The 13254-nt window shown below is 50.5% G+C and overlaps 1 protein-coding gene across 1 annotated transcript; it reads right to left on the bottom strand.

Moving 5' to 3' along the window:
• Positions 1-4558: 4558 nt before the first annotated feature.
• LOC118215724 (low-density lipoprotein receptor-related protein 5-like) lies at positions 4559-13046 on the bottom strand. Its single transcript, XM_035396684.1, has 6 exons — positions 12817-13046; positions 11675-11785; positions 10286-10517; positions 9338-9482; positions 8632-8729; positions 4559-8191 (listed from the first exon to the last, which is right to left on the bottom strand). The coding sequence occupies exons 3-6, from the start codon at positions 10432-10434 to the stop codon at positions 7930-7932; spliced, it is 654 nt and encodes a 217-aa protein (XP_035252575.1). The 5' UTR covers positions 10435-10517; positions 11675-11785; positions 12817-13046; the 3' UTR covers positions 4559-7929.
• Between the last annotated feature and the right edge of the window lie 208 nt (positions 13047-13254).

Raw genomic sequence — 13254 nt, 5'->3', positions numbered from 1 at the left:
GGGGATTACCGAGTTGTGGTTAAAATGCGCGTGCCAGTCGCCGCTATGCTAATCATTACAAGGCATGGACATTGTATTGTTGTAAACACAGATTAAAACCATTCCAGCTGGCTAGTGATCTGTTGTTTTTTTTCTTTTTTCTTTTTTTTTTTTTGTACTTCCCTCGTGCTGAATAAACCATGACTAGATTCAGGAGAGGCATGGACGCACATCTCAACCCAAAAGCTATTTACTTATCCACACTATAATAAGTGCGCAGTAATTGAAAATTATTACCCTATCATCATTTTAGCCGCCAGCGAGATATGAGGGAAGCTTTCCACAACTGAATGCAAAATGGAGTAAAATGATTTACCTTGTATTCCAAGAAAAACATTGCTCCAACGGGAAATACAATCTTTTACACCCTGAAAGCAGACAGAGATGGATCTCAATGTACCTGATATGGGTAAATGTCACAAATTAGGTGGAGGACTGAGATTTAGACTTGTTCTGGGAGTGATTTTCTCTATATCCGGATAATCTCCTGAAACCCATTGGAGCTGTACCCTTCGTCCAAGCTAAAGATTTTAAAGGCCTGTTTGGACGAAGCTTTTCCAGCTCTCTTCCCTTCAACATGGCTGTGTTCCTGAGTGTGTGTGTGTGTGTGTGTGTGTGTGTGTCTGCTCTGGTTCTTTCAAATCAATGGCAGACATCTGGCTTCAGGCCCCTTTGAGTTGTTGTTGAACATTTTAAGTTCACTCCAAGAGCAAGTTTTAAGGGAAGTGGGATAAAAACAAGAAGACAAAAAACAACAGTATTTTATAATTAAAAATAAACAGCACTCTGGCTGGTATCAGCATTGTAACATCTCACTGAGATTGACGGCACTAATCTTTGTGATGTCACTGGTCTCACTGTAGGATTTTCCTCCACAGATCTTTGTGATATCACTGGCCTTACTGTAAAATTGACAGCACTGATCTTTGTGATACACTGGTCTCACTGTAAGATTGACAGCACTGATCTTTGTGATACACTGGTCTCACTGTAAGATTGACAGCACTGAACTTTGTGATGTCACTGGTCTCACTGTAAGATTGACAGCACTGAACTTTGTGATGTCACTGGTCTCACTGTAAGATTGACAGCACTGAACTTTGTGATGTCACTGATGATGCCTCGGAGCAGATCAAGGACATGAAGAGGGAACCGGTGCAGGTTCCACAGGCTGCCAGATCTGGGGCGTGCTGCCGTGGTGGGTGGTGTGTGTGTGTGGGGGTGGGGGGGGGGTGGGGGGTGAGTAACCGCGTGCGCCACAGACGAATCGCGAGCCAGGGGCCTCCTCGCGGTGCTCAGCCGGTTCCAGAGAGACGCCGGCCGCCTTGAGCTGGTTTTGGGCCGAGATCACAGAGAGGCGAGATCCAACAACACAGGTGAGCTACCTGCGCTGCTGCTGCTGCCAGGGGTTTTCCCACCTGAGCCTGAGCCACGCCCCGGCTGGGCCCCGCCCCCGTCTGAGGCGCAGGTGAGGTCTCCTGCCGTACGCAAGGAGGCCTCGGGGGGGCTGCCCGCTGCCAGAGCTAGCGTGGCTAACGTAGCGAGCGGCGTGGCGCTAGGCTCATCGTTCTCTCCTCATTCCTCCGCCTCCTCCAGAGCTCTGCAGTAAAACCCTGGCCTGACCCACCAGTCATTCCCCCATGCAACTGAACGACCCCCCGCCCCCGCCCCCGCCCCCAGCACTCTGCCACCCCGACAAAAACTCTCAGAAAATGTACACTCCCATGACTGACAGAACCTGTTCAGAGTCTGAAGAAAGCCTACGGAAGTGTGGACTCACCTTTGTTTTTAAAAACACATTGAAATTGTAAGAGTTTTTTGGGGGGGGGGGTAGGGGGTTGGGCAGGCTCTGGGACGTGGGGCCTGAATGGGGGCTTTTTAATCCCCTGCAAATGAGAGTCACAGTCTCAGAGGACTTCACCACTTCTTCCGCCATGCGCGACAGAGCTCCTAAATACTGCAGCAGCTTGTGGGGACCAGGGGTCAGGGGTCACTTACATTTCTTATTCAGTCAATTCAGGAAATGACATCATCAACTTAAAAATTCCCCACAGTACACATTTCCTGAACTGACCTGTGATTGATCCCAAACCTGGCCTGCTTGGTGCAGAGGAGAGCACTGTGGAGAGTGCATAGGTGTAGCAGAACAATTATAAAAAAACCAAAACATTGCTTTGGAGGTGTGATGTTTAGTGCCTCCCCCCCCCGCCCACCGCTTTTAGGAGCTTGGCCAATGCAAAGAGCTTAGCACTACAACCACAGTCACCCCCCCCCTACCCCGCCCACGGGTGCCTCTTCTCTCTCGAAGCACAGTCCTCCCCGTGCCGTACCTGTTCTAACCTGCCTCACCTGCCTTACCCTGATCGCCTGCGGTCCTGTCCCTGCCCCACCCCACTTCACTCCGACACGGGGGGGCACGTGGGGACACTGCTCTGCCTGCCCAGGCCCCGCCTCCAGGCCAAGGCCCCGCCCCCTGCTCCACTGTGATCTACAGCTCACACAGGGAGCTGGAACAGTGATGTTAAAGCAGTTCATTTCTTCAGGGTTTTTTCTCCAGTGTGTTTTTTTTTGCGTGGGGTGGTAGGCAGCTCAGTGTGTGTGTGTGTGTGTGTGGGGGGGGTCTTGGTGTGTTGGGGAAAGGAGGTGCAGTCAGTGTGAACCTCAAAGGCTCCACACTGCAGGTATTATTGCAGCTATTGGGTGGACAGATACCCACCGTTGTGTCTCCTACAGCAGAGAAACTAGATTTTATGGTAAATATTAAATTAATTTAAGAGAAAAAAAAGTACTAAATAAAGTAAAAAAATGTTTCTTAGTACTGCAGTAGGGAGAAGGCCACATGTCAGTTGTGTGAAGTAGTTACAGGGGTGCCTTGTAAACAGGCTTGGAACGTAAACGTAAAAGTACAAGCGAAAAGTCAGACTGTAAACAAATATGATTGGATCATGACCGTTTTCATTTCAGACAAACTTACTAACTCTCCTTACTAGCTCTCCTTACAACTCTCAGGGAGGATATGGGCTTTGGAGTAAGAGTTAGATGGAAATTGGGAAAAAAAAGTTTAACATCTCAACTGAACAACATGAGAAGAGAACCAGCGAACAGCAAGGGCTCGACATAATTGTCATTTAACTGGAAAATCATAAAAATGTTAAATTATTGTATAAATAAGTACTCTTTGAAACAGAAAGCCAGATTCTTCCCGTAATAGGACAAGAAAACTGTTGTTGCACAATTTGTCCACATGAGGGCAGTATTTACTAATGACATTTCAGGGGACTTCTTCTGTTACTTCCACTTCAGGTGGTTCAACTAAATAAACGTTTCTCCAGATCAGCGTCTCTGTGCCTCCTGCTCTCTGATTGCTATTCGTGCTGGGGCTGCTTTTTGGACACACGGCTCGCTGAAATCTGCACTTACACGGACGTACACTGCACAGTTGTGATGAGTACAGAGTCTGCACAGATAACAACTGCAGACAACAGCACATTATATTACATTACAGGCATTTAGCAGATGGTCTTATCCAGGGCGACTTACACAACTTTCTGCCTAGCATCCGTTTATACAGCTGGATATATACTGAAGCAATGCAGGTTAAGTACCGCGTTCAAGGGTACAACGCCAGTGTCCAACCAGGGAATCGAACCTGTGATCTCGCTCCAGATGCTAACGTACTGCTAATGAGCGTTCAAATTGTTTAAACAACTTAGAGTGATGTCACAACTGAACATTTCAGGGTTAGTGTGTGTTGTCCATTGGCCCAGACAGTTTTGTGTGATGAAAGATCTTTTATTAGACACAGAAGTCTGCTGACCTGCCGGCTGTAATATGGTTGGTCTAGGGCCATTTGGGCTTTATGGTGTAAAGCAAGAAAACACACTTTGAGATACTCCAGAGCAGCTTGTAAAGTGACAGACGGTGACACCCAGAGGCCGTGCGTGTGTGCATTACTCGTGTTTAATCTTATGTCAGTTAGAACTATCAGGTTGCTATGGTGAATGAAACCTGAGACCACTGAACTCAACGAAAAAAGTGCCAGCACAAAAATAAAAACTGAATAATGAAAATGTTCATAACTGAAAATTTGTATTTATAAAATTTAAATATGAATGAATTGTACAGCTTGTTAACATCACTGTATAAGCTGATTCAGAGTTAATTGAAGTGTGTTTCCCTGCTATAGACAACAAACTCCCAGGGGGATTAGGGTGGTAGTTAGGACAATTCCAGGGGCCCTCAAAAATATCAGAACATAGGATCTGAGGTGGCGGGGCCCAATGTGAGATCCTTTCATGAGACCCAAAATACCTGGTGGGGCCCCTGATTGTAGGTAGCCACACACTAACATACCAAAGACTTGGTCCATGTAGCTATTGCCATCTTACAGATTCACTTCATGATTGCTTGTAATTTTTTTTTTCTTTTACAGTAGTCACCACTGTATTTAGAAAGGACATGAATTCAGGACCCTTCGACTATATCAGTAACAATGACAAGACACAGGCCACACAAGGAATTCCTTAAAATAGAACCTTTATTATATAAAAATTGCTTTAATACAAAAATTATCACAAAGGGTAGATTTTACAAGGCATTTTGTACACGAGACACAAGGCACAGACTGCGCATTTTGGGTAAAAGTGCCATTCTGCAGCTGGTGCCTCCAGTGGAGCAAGGCTACGCCGGGGCCCCTCCCATGGGCGTGGCCACACCGGGGCCCCTCCCATGGGCGTGGCAACACAGGGCCCCTCCCAAAGGGGGCGTGGCTTGAATCCAGACACATTACCAGTGGTTGGTGGCCACTGTACCCAGTTAGCCACACCCCCCCCCATAGGATCAGCCTGGGCTGAGTCATAGCGGGTGGACAGAAGCAGGGAAAATGCATCGGGGGATCTTGACAATTCTTAACATCGTCGCCATGGTTACACACAAATTAGTCTCATTATGGTCATTATTACTATCAATCAGCGTTTAACTATTAAGCGAATACCACAGAAAGGACGGCCGGGAAGCTCATCTCCTCGTTTTCCCTGATCAAAGCACTGGCACCACTGCCGGTGCTGCGGACATCACTGCTCCCTGCCTTTATGGTTGAGCATCTTGACACCAATAAACAACCTTTCAGTCATTGTTTTTTTTTTTTTTCTGTCTCCAGGCCGACCCACTCCACTGCTACTCTCGTTAGTTAGCCAGGAGCAGGATCTTAATGGCCGTCTCTCTGGTTGAAGAACCAGGATAAATCATCCACCGTGCGTGGGTCCAAGCCTGGGTGTGGAAAGGAAACGGTGTGAATTAAGTGTGCGTTGTCATTAGTGTGTGTGCGTGTGTGTGAGTGTGAGTGTTCGAACGGCCATCCCTGCCACTTTGTAGTCTGTTTTTGGCGAGCCCTGTGCATCAGAGCTTAGTACGTTTCACAAATAAGTGCTTTTTTTTTGTTTGTTTTTTTTTTTTGGAAAATACCACAGGGGTGCACAAAGCCACCAACTACGTTCCTCTAGCAGGCTTGAGCATTAAGAGTCACAGACAGGCACACGTGTGTCCTGCAGAGGGAATGCAGGGTGTACAGGAGCGTTTCGGAGGGAACTCACAGGGGCAACGAAGTGGAAAAACTCATTGGGCTCTCCCGGCAAAAAAAAAAAAAACACCTGATTCTCGATGCAGAAATATTCAGTCATTTTGGGTCCTCGGATGAGATATTTAATCTCCAAAAGAACAAGCGAATTTGGGAGAATCAGCTTGCTCATGCTATTGGCCAGTACTAAAACTTGTGTGTGACGGTGTGTGTGTGTGCGTGTACATGCAAGTGTGTGATTGCATGCCCGTATGTGTATATATGAGGACATTTCATACACAGTGGTCTAGTTGTAGCTTATCTGTACAGAGGACATTTACGTGAAACACGTCCCTCGTTCAGAAAATCAGGAAACAAACAAGTTGCCGGGGGTTTCTGTGAGTTCTCAGAACCTAGAACCAGCTTGGAGGGAAGGCTTCCTTCTCTCGCAGGCCACCGAAACCACGGCCAGGGTTCAAACGCATCGCACGGAGGGGTCGGCGACAGCCGCTCTGGCAAGCAAGTCGCAGCGGAGTCACAGCGGAGTCACAGGGGAGTCACAGCAGAGTCACAGGGGAGTCAAAACAGAGTCAAAGTGGCACCTCTTCACAGACTTCACAGCCTCTGTCTGACCTTCCAAATTCCGGGAGCAGCCATGGCAACACGGACCCCGGTATCCACCCTGACAGCTGAAATGGCGGTATCCGCTACGACCCTCCTCGGGGACAGCGAAATCTTTTCTCTGACCCCTGGGGAACGCCAAATCTTTTCTCTGACCCCTGGATGGCGGTATCGGTTCTCTGACCCCTGGATGGCGGTATCGGTTCTCTGACCCCTGGATGGCGGTATCGGTTCTCTGACCCCTGGATGGCGGTATCGGTTCTCTGACCCCTGGATGGCGGTATCGGTTCTCTGACCCCTGGATGGCGGTATCGGTTCTCTGACCCCTGGGGAACGCCGGAATCCTCTCTGACCCCCGGAGAACAGCGAGGCTCGCAGGGCTTCATTCAAACACTTCCACTGATCAATTTAAGCAGCTGATAGGCAGTACTGATAACACAGGTGCTCCCCCCTCCCCCCCTCCCCTCACCTGGCAGCTGATTGGCTGACAGGTGAAAGCAGCACCCAATCACAGCCACAGCCTGCTGGCTCTCCAGGGACACGCGTGAACATCGCTCTTCCAGAACCTTCCAGCGTGAGAGCAGGCCGCTCGTTTAGCATCTGTGCTAGGGGCCTAATGTCACATGACTGAAAGATGCCCCCTTAAGCAGAGAGACCATGCACACTTCCTGCCATGGCGTCTGGCGTCACATACGAAGCTTTCTAGACTGTTCTTCCGCGTGCTCTTCTTCAGAAATGCACCTTCTTTTTTTCTCACAAAATACACGCATATTCATATATACTTGTTCTACACAAAAATCAAAATAACAATTGCTATGAAGGATTAATAACTTATTACAATTGAAAAAAAAACAAACATTTTGTATGATTCGTTATACATCTGGATTGGAATCTTATGTGATGGGACACAAGTCTGAACAACAACAACAAACAAAAAAAAAAAACGTATGTACAATAGCAGCAATCACACTTTTGGTAAAAACTTAACAAAAAATTAAAAACAAAAAACAAATGCTTTAGGGACTTTCATAATTCACAGAGAAAAAAACAAAGATCACGGCAGTAATCAAAACAAATGATACATATTTACATAATTTGCGTTTGAAATGATTTGGCATCTGCAGAGCGAGCTGGTTGAGTTATGTCATCGTTGCAGGGGGGGGGGGGGGGGTTTCTGAAACTGAGCATTTTCTCAAACTAGCAGCTCCTAGGACTGCGGTAGCCAGCTAGCATCCTTATTACCTTAAAGCTCTGTGCTCTGTCTCTAAGTTAGAGGTCTCTTCCGTTTGTGTCGAGGGGTGCGAGGTTCGTGGGTAAAATTAAAAACAAGCCCGACCGAAGGAGGGCTTTTAAAAAAAAAAATAAAATTAAAAAAAGAAGATTCACGTTATAAATACATTTCAGCTGTACACAGATTTCACACGGCCTGGTGATCTGCATCGCATGCTCACACTCCTTCCATACCCAGAAGTCCCTCCCTTTCTCCCTCTCTCCCTCCTTCTCTCCCTCTCTTTACCTCTCTCCCTCCCTCTCTCCCTCCTTTCCTACTGTCCCCACCCACAGAAAGGCCGATGACAATTAGTGGAAATTAATAAAATAGAATTATCTTATTTGTTCATAATTAAAAGTATTTACAGGCAAGGCGGTTCTTTTCTCTTTTTTTTTCCATTCACGGACGGGGGGGTGGGGGAGTGGCGGTGGCGGGGGGGGGGGTGTCACGAGGAGTCAGTGCATGGTGAGGGCGGGGGGGGGCAGAGGTGGAAGTAGCTGCGCTCTGTGGACGGGGAGGGGGGGCAGCTCTCCTCCGCAGACAGGTACTGGCTGCGCGGGGTGGGGGGGGGCGGGTACGGGTCCGAGTCGGAGTTGAGGTCCATGTAGTACTTGTTGCTCTTCCACCGGCTGGTGGTGTAGTCGCTGTCGCACACGTCCGTGCTGCAGGGCGTGGTGGGCGGGGCCACGCCACGCATCAGGTAAGGCCTGCGGCGACAGGTGAGGATGAGGAGGAGAAAACAGGAAATGCGGACGTTAAGCAAAGAGGCAAGGGATCAAGGCCACTGTAGCTGGCTGCAGTCGTGACTCACACATACACACAAAGAAACAAGCGCGCTTTCTTCTTCTGAGTCCACGCTGACTAACAGCAATAGACAAGGGGGGGTGGGGGGGTGGGGGGGGGGAATTTATTTACTTTCTGTTCTGGCTTGATTGGATTAATTCCGCTTTTAAGATTCACTAGTGAAAGCCAGACGGTCGGGCAAATGAACAAATCTGTTTTCCCTGATTTCTGTACTGCCAGGCCAGGGCTGGCACATTGATGCCAGACGGAGACGTGATCGGTACCAGCTGCCGGGCACCGGGGCGTTTATTTCCCATAATCCCATGCAGGAGAGGCGGACACACACACACACACACACACACACCTGTAGGACCTGGTGGTGGACGGACTGTTGGAGGAGTAGAAGATCTCTCCGTTGTACAGCGAGCGGTCGGTGGCCGGAGACGGGGGCGGGTTCAGCATCTGGAAACCAAACAGACACGGGGGGGGGGGGGGGGGGGGTTAGGGGGGGTACAATGCTGGCTACCTATAGCAGCACGCTAACAGGAAGCAGTGAGCAGGGAGATCAGCTGTGAGAGGACGACTGGCCAGGTGTGTGTGGTACTCGGGGGTAGATTGTGCAGGTGTGTGGGTGTGTAGGGGGGGTACCTGGGGGTAGATTGTGCCGGTGTGTGTGTGTAGGGGGGGTACCTGGGGGTAGATTGTGCCGGTGTGTGTGTGTGTAGGGGGGTACCTGGGGGTAGATTGTGCCGGTGTGTGTGTGTGCAGGGGGGGTACCTGGGGGTAGATTGTGCCGGTGTGTGTGGGGTACCTGGGGGTAGATTGTGCAGGTGTGTGTGGGGTACCTGGGGGTAGATTGTGCAGGTGTGTGTGGGGGGGGGGGTACCTGGGGGTAGATTGTGCAGGTGTGTGTGGGGTACCTGGGGGTAGATTGTGCAGGTGTGTGTGGGGGGGGGGGTACCTGGGGGTAGATTGTGCAGGTGTGTGTGGGGTACCTGGGGGTAGATTGTGCAGGTGTGTGTGGGGGGGGGGGGTACCTGGGGTAGATTGTGCAGGTGTGTGTGGGGTACCTGGGGGTAAAGAAGGCTCCCTTGGTGCTGGAGGAGCTGCTGGACGAGGCGCCGGTCACATGATTCCGGTCGTAAAGCGGCGCTCCGCTGCTGCTGCTGCCCATCAGGCTCATAGAGCTCATCATGGACTTCCCACAGGAGATACCTGCACGGGAGACACCAGCACAATGCCGCACGGTGTGATACAGGAGATACCAGCTCAATACAGCACAGTCAGGAGACACCAGCACAATACAGCACGGTCAGAGACAGGAGATATCAGCACAATACAGCACGGTCTGATACAGGAGATACCAGCTGAATACAGCATGGTCAGAGACAGGAGATACCAGAGCACAGGCACAAGGATGAGAAAGACTCTACCCAGACTCTACCCGAAATAGCAACAGTGAAAAAGCAACACTTTTCCCTTTCATCTGCATTCCAGAGCAGCACACATGGAGCTGATCCTGCCTTGGCAGAAATAAGCAGGGGAGCAGATGTGTGAAGTACGGAGAGCGAGAACGCAGGAATAAAGGCTGTTCACAGCCACACCGGGGACAGAACCACAGAGCTGTGGGTCCACTGCACCAGGAAACAGAACCAGAGAGCTGCAGGTCCACTGCACCGGGAAACAGAACCAGAGAGCTGCAGGTCCACCGACTGGGGAGCAGAACCAGACTGCTGCAGGTCTGCCCCACAGAACAGAACCACAGAGCTGTGGGTCCACCGACTGGGGAGCAGAACCAGAGAACTGCAGGTCACCGACTGGGGAGCAGAACCAGACTGCTACAGGTCTGCCCCACAGAACAGAACCAGAGAGCCGTGGGCCCGCTCCACCAGTGACCAGAACCACAGCATGGCGAGTCCGCTCAACTGCGGAACAGAACCAGAGTACTGCAGGCCCACCCCAGAGACCAGAACTAGGGCGTGGTGGGTCCACCCCAAAGTTTGGGTGGACGTTCTCACCTGTGAAGGTTCCGTGCTGGGAGCTGCCCGGGGCGATGAAGTTGAGGGGCACGTGGGGGTGCCGCTGATGTACTCGTGGGGGAAGGCGCCGCTCGGGCCCTTGTAGCGGCGGCAGACCACCCGCTGGCACAGAAAGTACATCCCCCCATCACGAAAACGGACAGGATGATCCCGATGACCGGCCCGATGGTACTGGTGTGGCCCGGGTCGTTGGAGGAGGGGATGAGGAACTCTGAAACAACAGAGCATGGGGAACAGAACCAGAATTAGACTAGCGGTTCTGAGAGAAACAGAAACACAGTGGGGAAGAGAACCAGAATCAGACACGGGGTTCTGAGAGAAACAGAAACACACAGAGCAGGGAACAGAACCCAAATCAGACCAGGGGTTCTGAGAGAAACAGAAACACACAGAGCAGGGAACAGAACCCGAATCAGACACGGGGTTCTGAGAGAAACAAACACGCAAACAGCGGGGCAACAGAACCCGAATCAGACACGGGGTTCTGAGAGAAACAGAAACACACAGTGGGGAACAGAACCCAAATCAGACTAGGGGTTCTGAGAGAAACAGAAACACACAGTGGGGAAGAGAACCCAAATCAGACCAGGGGTTCTGAGAGAAACAGAAACACACAGTGAGGAACAGAACCAGAATCAGACTAGGGGTTCTGAGAGAAACAGAAACACACAGTGAGGAACAGAACCAGAATCAGACCAGGGGTTCTGAGAGAAACAGAAACACACAGTGGGGAAGAGAACCCAAATCAGACACGGCGTTCTGAAAGAAACAGAAACACACAGTGGGGGAACAGAACCCGAATCAGACACGGGGTTCTGAGAGAAACAGAAACACACAGTGGGAACAGAACCCAAATCAGACCAGGGGTTCTGAGAGAAACAGAAACACACAGAGCGGGGAACAGAACCCGAATCAGACACGGGGTTCTGAGAGAAACAGAAACACACAGTGGGGAACAGAACCCAAATCAGACCAGGGGTTCTGAGAGAAACAGCTGCTACGCCACAAAAATATAAGCACACCAGCATAGCTCCACCATAACAGCCAGAACAGCTCGGATAGTGTGATACAGTAAGACAGCAGCTCACACCTGATTGGTTATGAGACACCCAGCGTGATCAGATCAACGATATTACAGGTACTTTCCACATAGAATCACCCCCAGCCTCACACATCCCTATTCAAAACTTCCTGGAACTTCACTGGTGTTTTTTTAGCCATCCTTTTAGACGTACTGAATTATAATCACGGTTTAGTTTCCGCAGGGGTAAGCTCGGATAGAGTGTCTAGCGGAAGTGAGCGAGTCACGGTTTTGTGTCTGCAGGGGAAGCTCGGACAGAGTGTCTAACGGACGCAGGCGAGTCTCACCGCAGAAGACCTCGTCCGAGTTGTCTGCGCAGTCACTGTACGAGTCGCACTGCTGCTTCTTCAGGATGCACTGGCTGTTCCCACAGCGGAACTGGTTAGGCAGGCAGATGGCTGCGGAGAGATACACACACTGTGTAAGGGCTGAGTAGGGAGATATGGCCTGGTTTACACACTGTGTAAGGGCTGAGATAAGGCCTGGTTTACACACTGTGTAAGGGCTGAGTACTGGACACACTGTGTAAGGGCTGAGTAGGGAGTTAAGGCCTGGTTTGCACACTGTGTAAGGGCTGAGTAGGGAGATATGGCCTGGTTTACACACTGTGTAAGGGCTGAGATAAGGCCTGGTTTACACACTGTGTAAGGGCTGAGTACTGGACACATGTGTAAGGGCTGAGTAGGGAGTTAAGGCCTGGTTTGCACACTGTGTAAGGGCTGAGTAGGGATATAAGGCCTGGTTTGCACACTGTGTAAGGGCTGAGTAGGAGAAAGTTGTCCTGAGTTTGTGCACTTGTCCACCATGCTCTGCACAGTCTCACAGAAAAACAGAGCCCAGATCCCTGGCACAGATCGCCCTGGTGCCCCCGCGCGCACCAGCCCAGTTAATAAAACCAGCACCATATTAAGCCTGGTGTGCGCCGACAGAACTGACTGCTGCCAACTGGAATACATATCCTTCCAGTGGCAGAACACACCCTGAGGACAGCACAAAGGACAGGCTCGAGTCTCTGTGGGTCTGCGTCACAGATACAAACTGTGCAGGTGCAAACACAAACCACAGGAACATGGAGGAAAGCACAAGGAGATACATGGAGGGTATAAGGTGTTTGCTCTATAACAAGGAATGTGCATATGTACTGAGGAGTACAGGTGTGAATCCAATTCAGGTGTACAGGTCCATGGTGTATTTAGGTTTACAGGTGTGTACTGTATTCAGGTGTGTGCTGTATACAGGTATACAGGTGTATACTGTATCAGGGTTCAGGTGTACAGGTGTGTGCTGCATTCAGGTGTGTGCAGTACTCGGTATTCAGGTGCGTGCTGTACTCAGGTGTACGTATTCAGGTGTGCAGTATTCAGGTGGATACTGTATTCAGGGTTGCATGTGCAGGTGTACAGTATGTAGGAACAGGAAGCATGCGTACTGTCGCAGTCCTGCTCGTCGGAGCTGTCTGCGCAGTCCAGCTCGCCGTTGCAGCGCAGCTGCGCATCGATGCACTGGCCCTTGTCGCACTGGAACTGCAGGGCGGAGCAGACGGGGCAGTTCTCCTCGTCGCTGTTGTCGTCGCACTCGCGAACCCGTCGCAGCGCCACGCCATGGGGATGCAGTCGATGTCACCTGTAGCGCAGGTGTACGCTCGTGGAACAGGTGGGCGGCTCTGGGGAAGGGGAGGGGAAGTTAAAATCCTGGTTTTTTTTGGGGGGGGGGGGCAGTTCGTGGGGGGTCTGTAGAGGGCCGTGAGTCACGCCTGTAAATGAGAGGGTTGCAGAGGTCTGGAAATCATTGATCTTTATCACAACAGATCATAGCAAAGAGCCTGGACAGCAGTGACTCACTCCATATTCCCTTCCTAATCTAATTA

This window comes from Anguilla anguilla, chromosome 16, assembly GCF_013347855.1.
Source record: "Anguilla anguilla isolate fAngAng1 chromosome 16, fAngAng1.pri, whole genome shotgun sequence".
Classification (NCBI taxonomy): Eukaryota; Metazoa; Chordata; class Actinopteri; order Anguilliformes; family Anguillidae; genus Anguilla; species Anguilla anguilla.
This window is presented reverse-complemented; position numbering and strand designations above follow the sequence as displayed.

What these genes read in the sequence shown, in the direction of transcription:
- LOC118215724 (XM_035396684.1), bottom strand. Translation starts at nt 10,434, where the DNA reads ATGGGGGGATGTACTTTCTGTGCCAGCGGGTGGTCTGCCGCCGCTACA. An exon ending in CCAGCACGGAACCTTCACAG is followed by an intron (nt 9,483 to 10,285) that starts GTGAGAACGTCC and finishes TCTCCCGTGCAG; the next exon opens with GTATCTCCTGTGGGAAGTCC. An exon ending in GGAGCCTTCTTTACCCCCAG is followed by an intron (nt 8,730 to 9,337) that starts GTACCCCACACA and finishes TTTGGTTTCCAG; the next exon opens with ATGCTGAACCCGCCCCCGTC.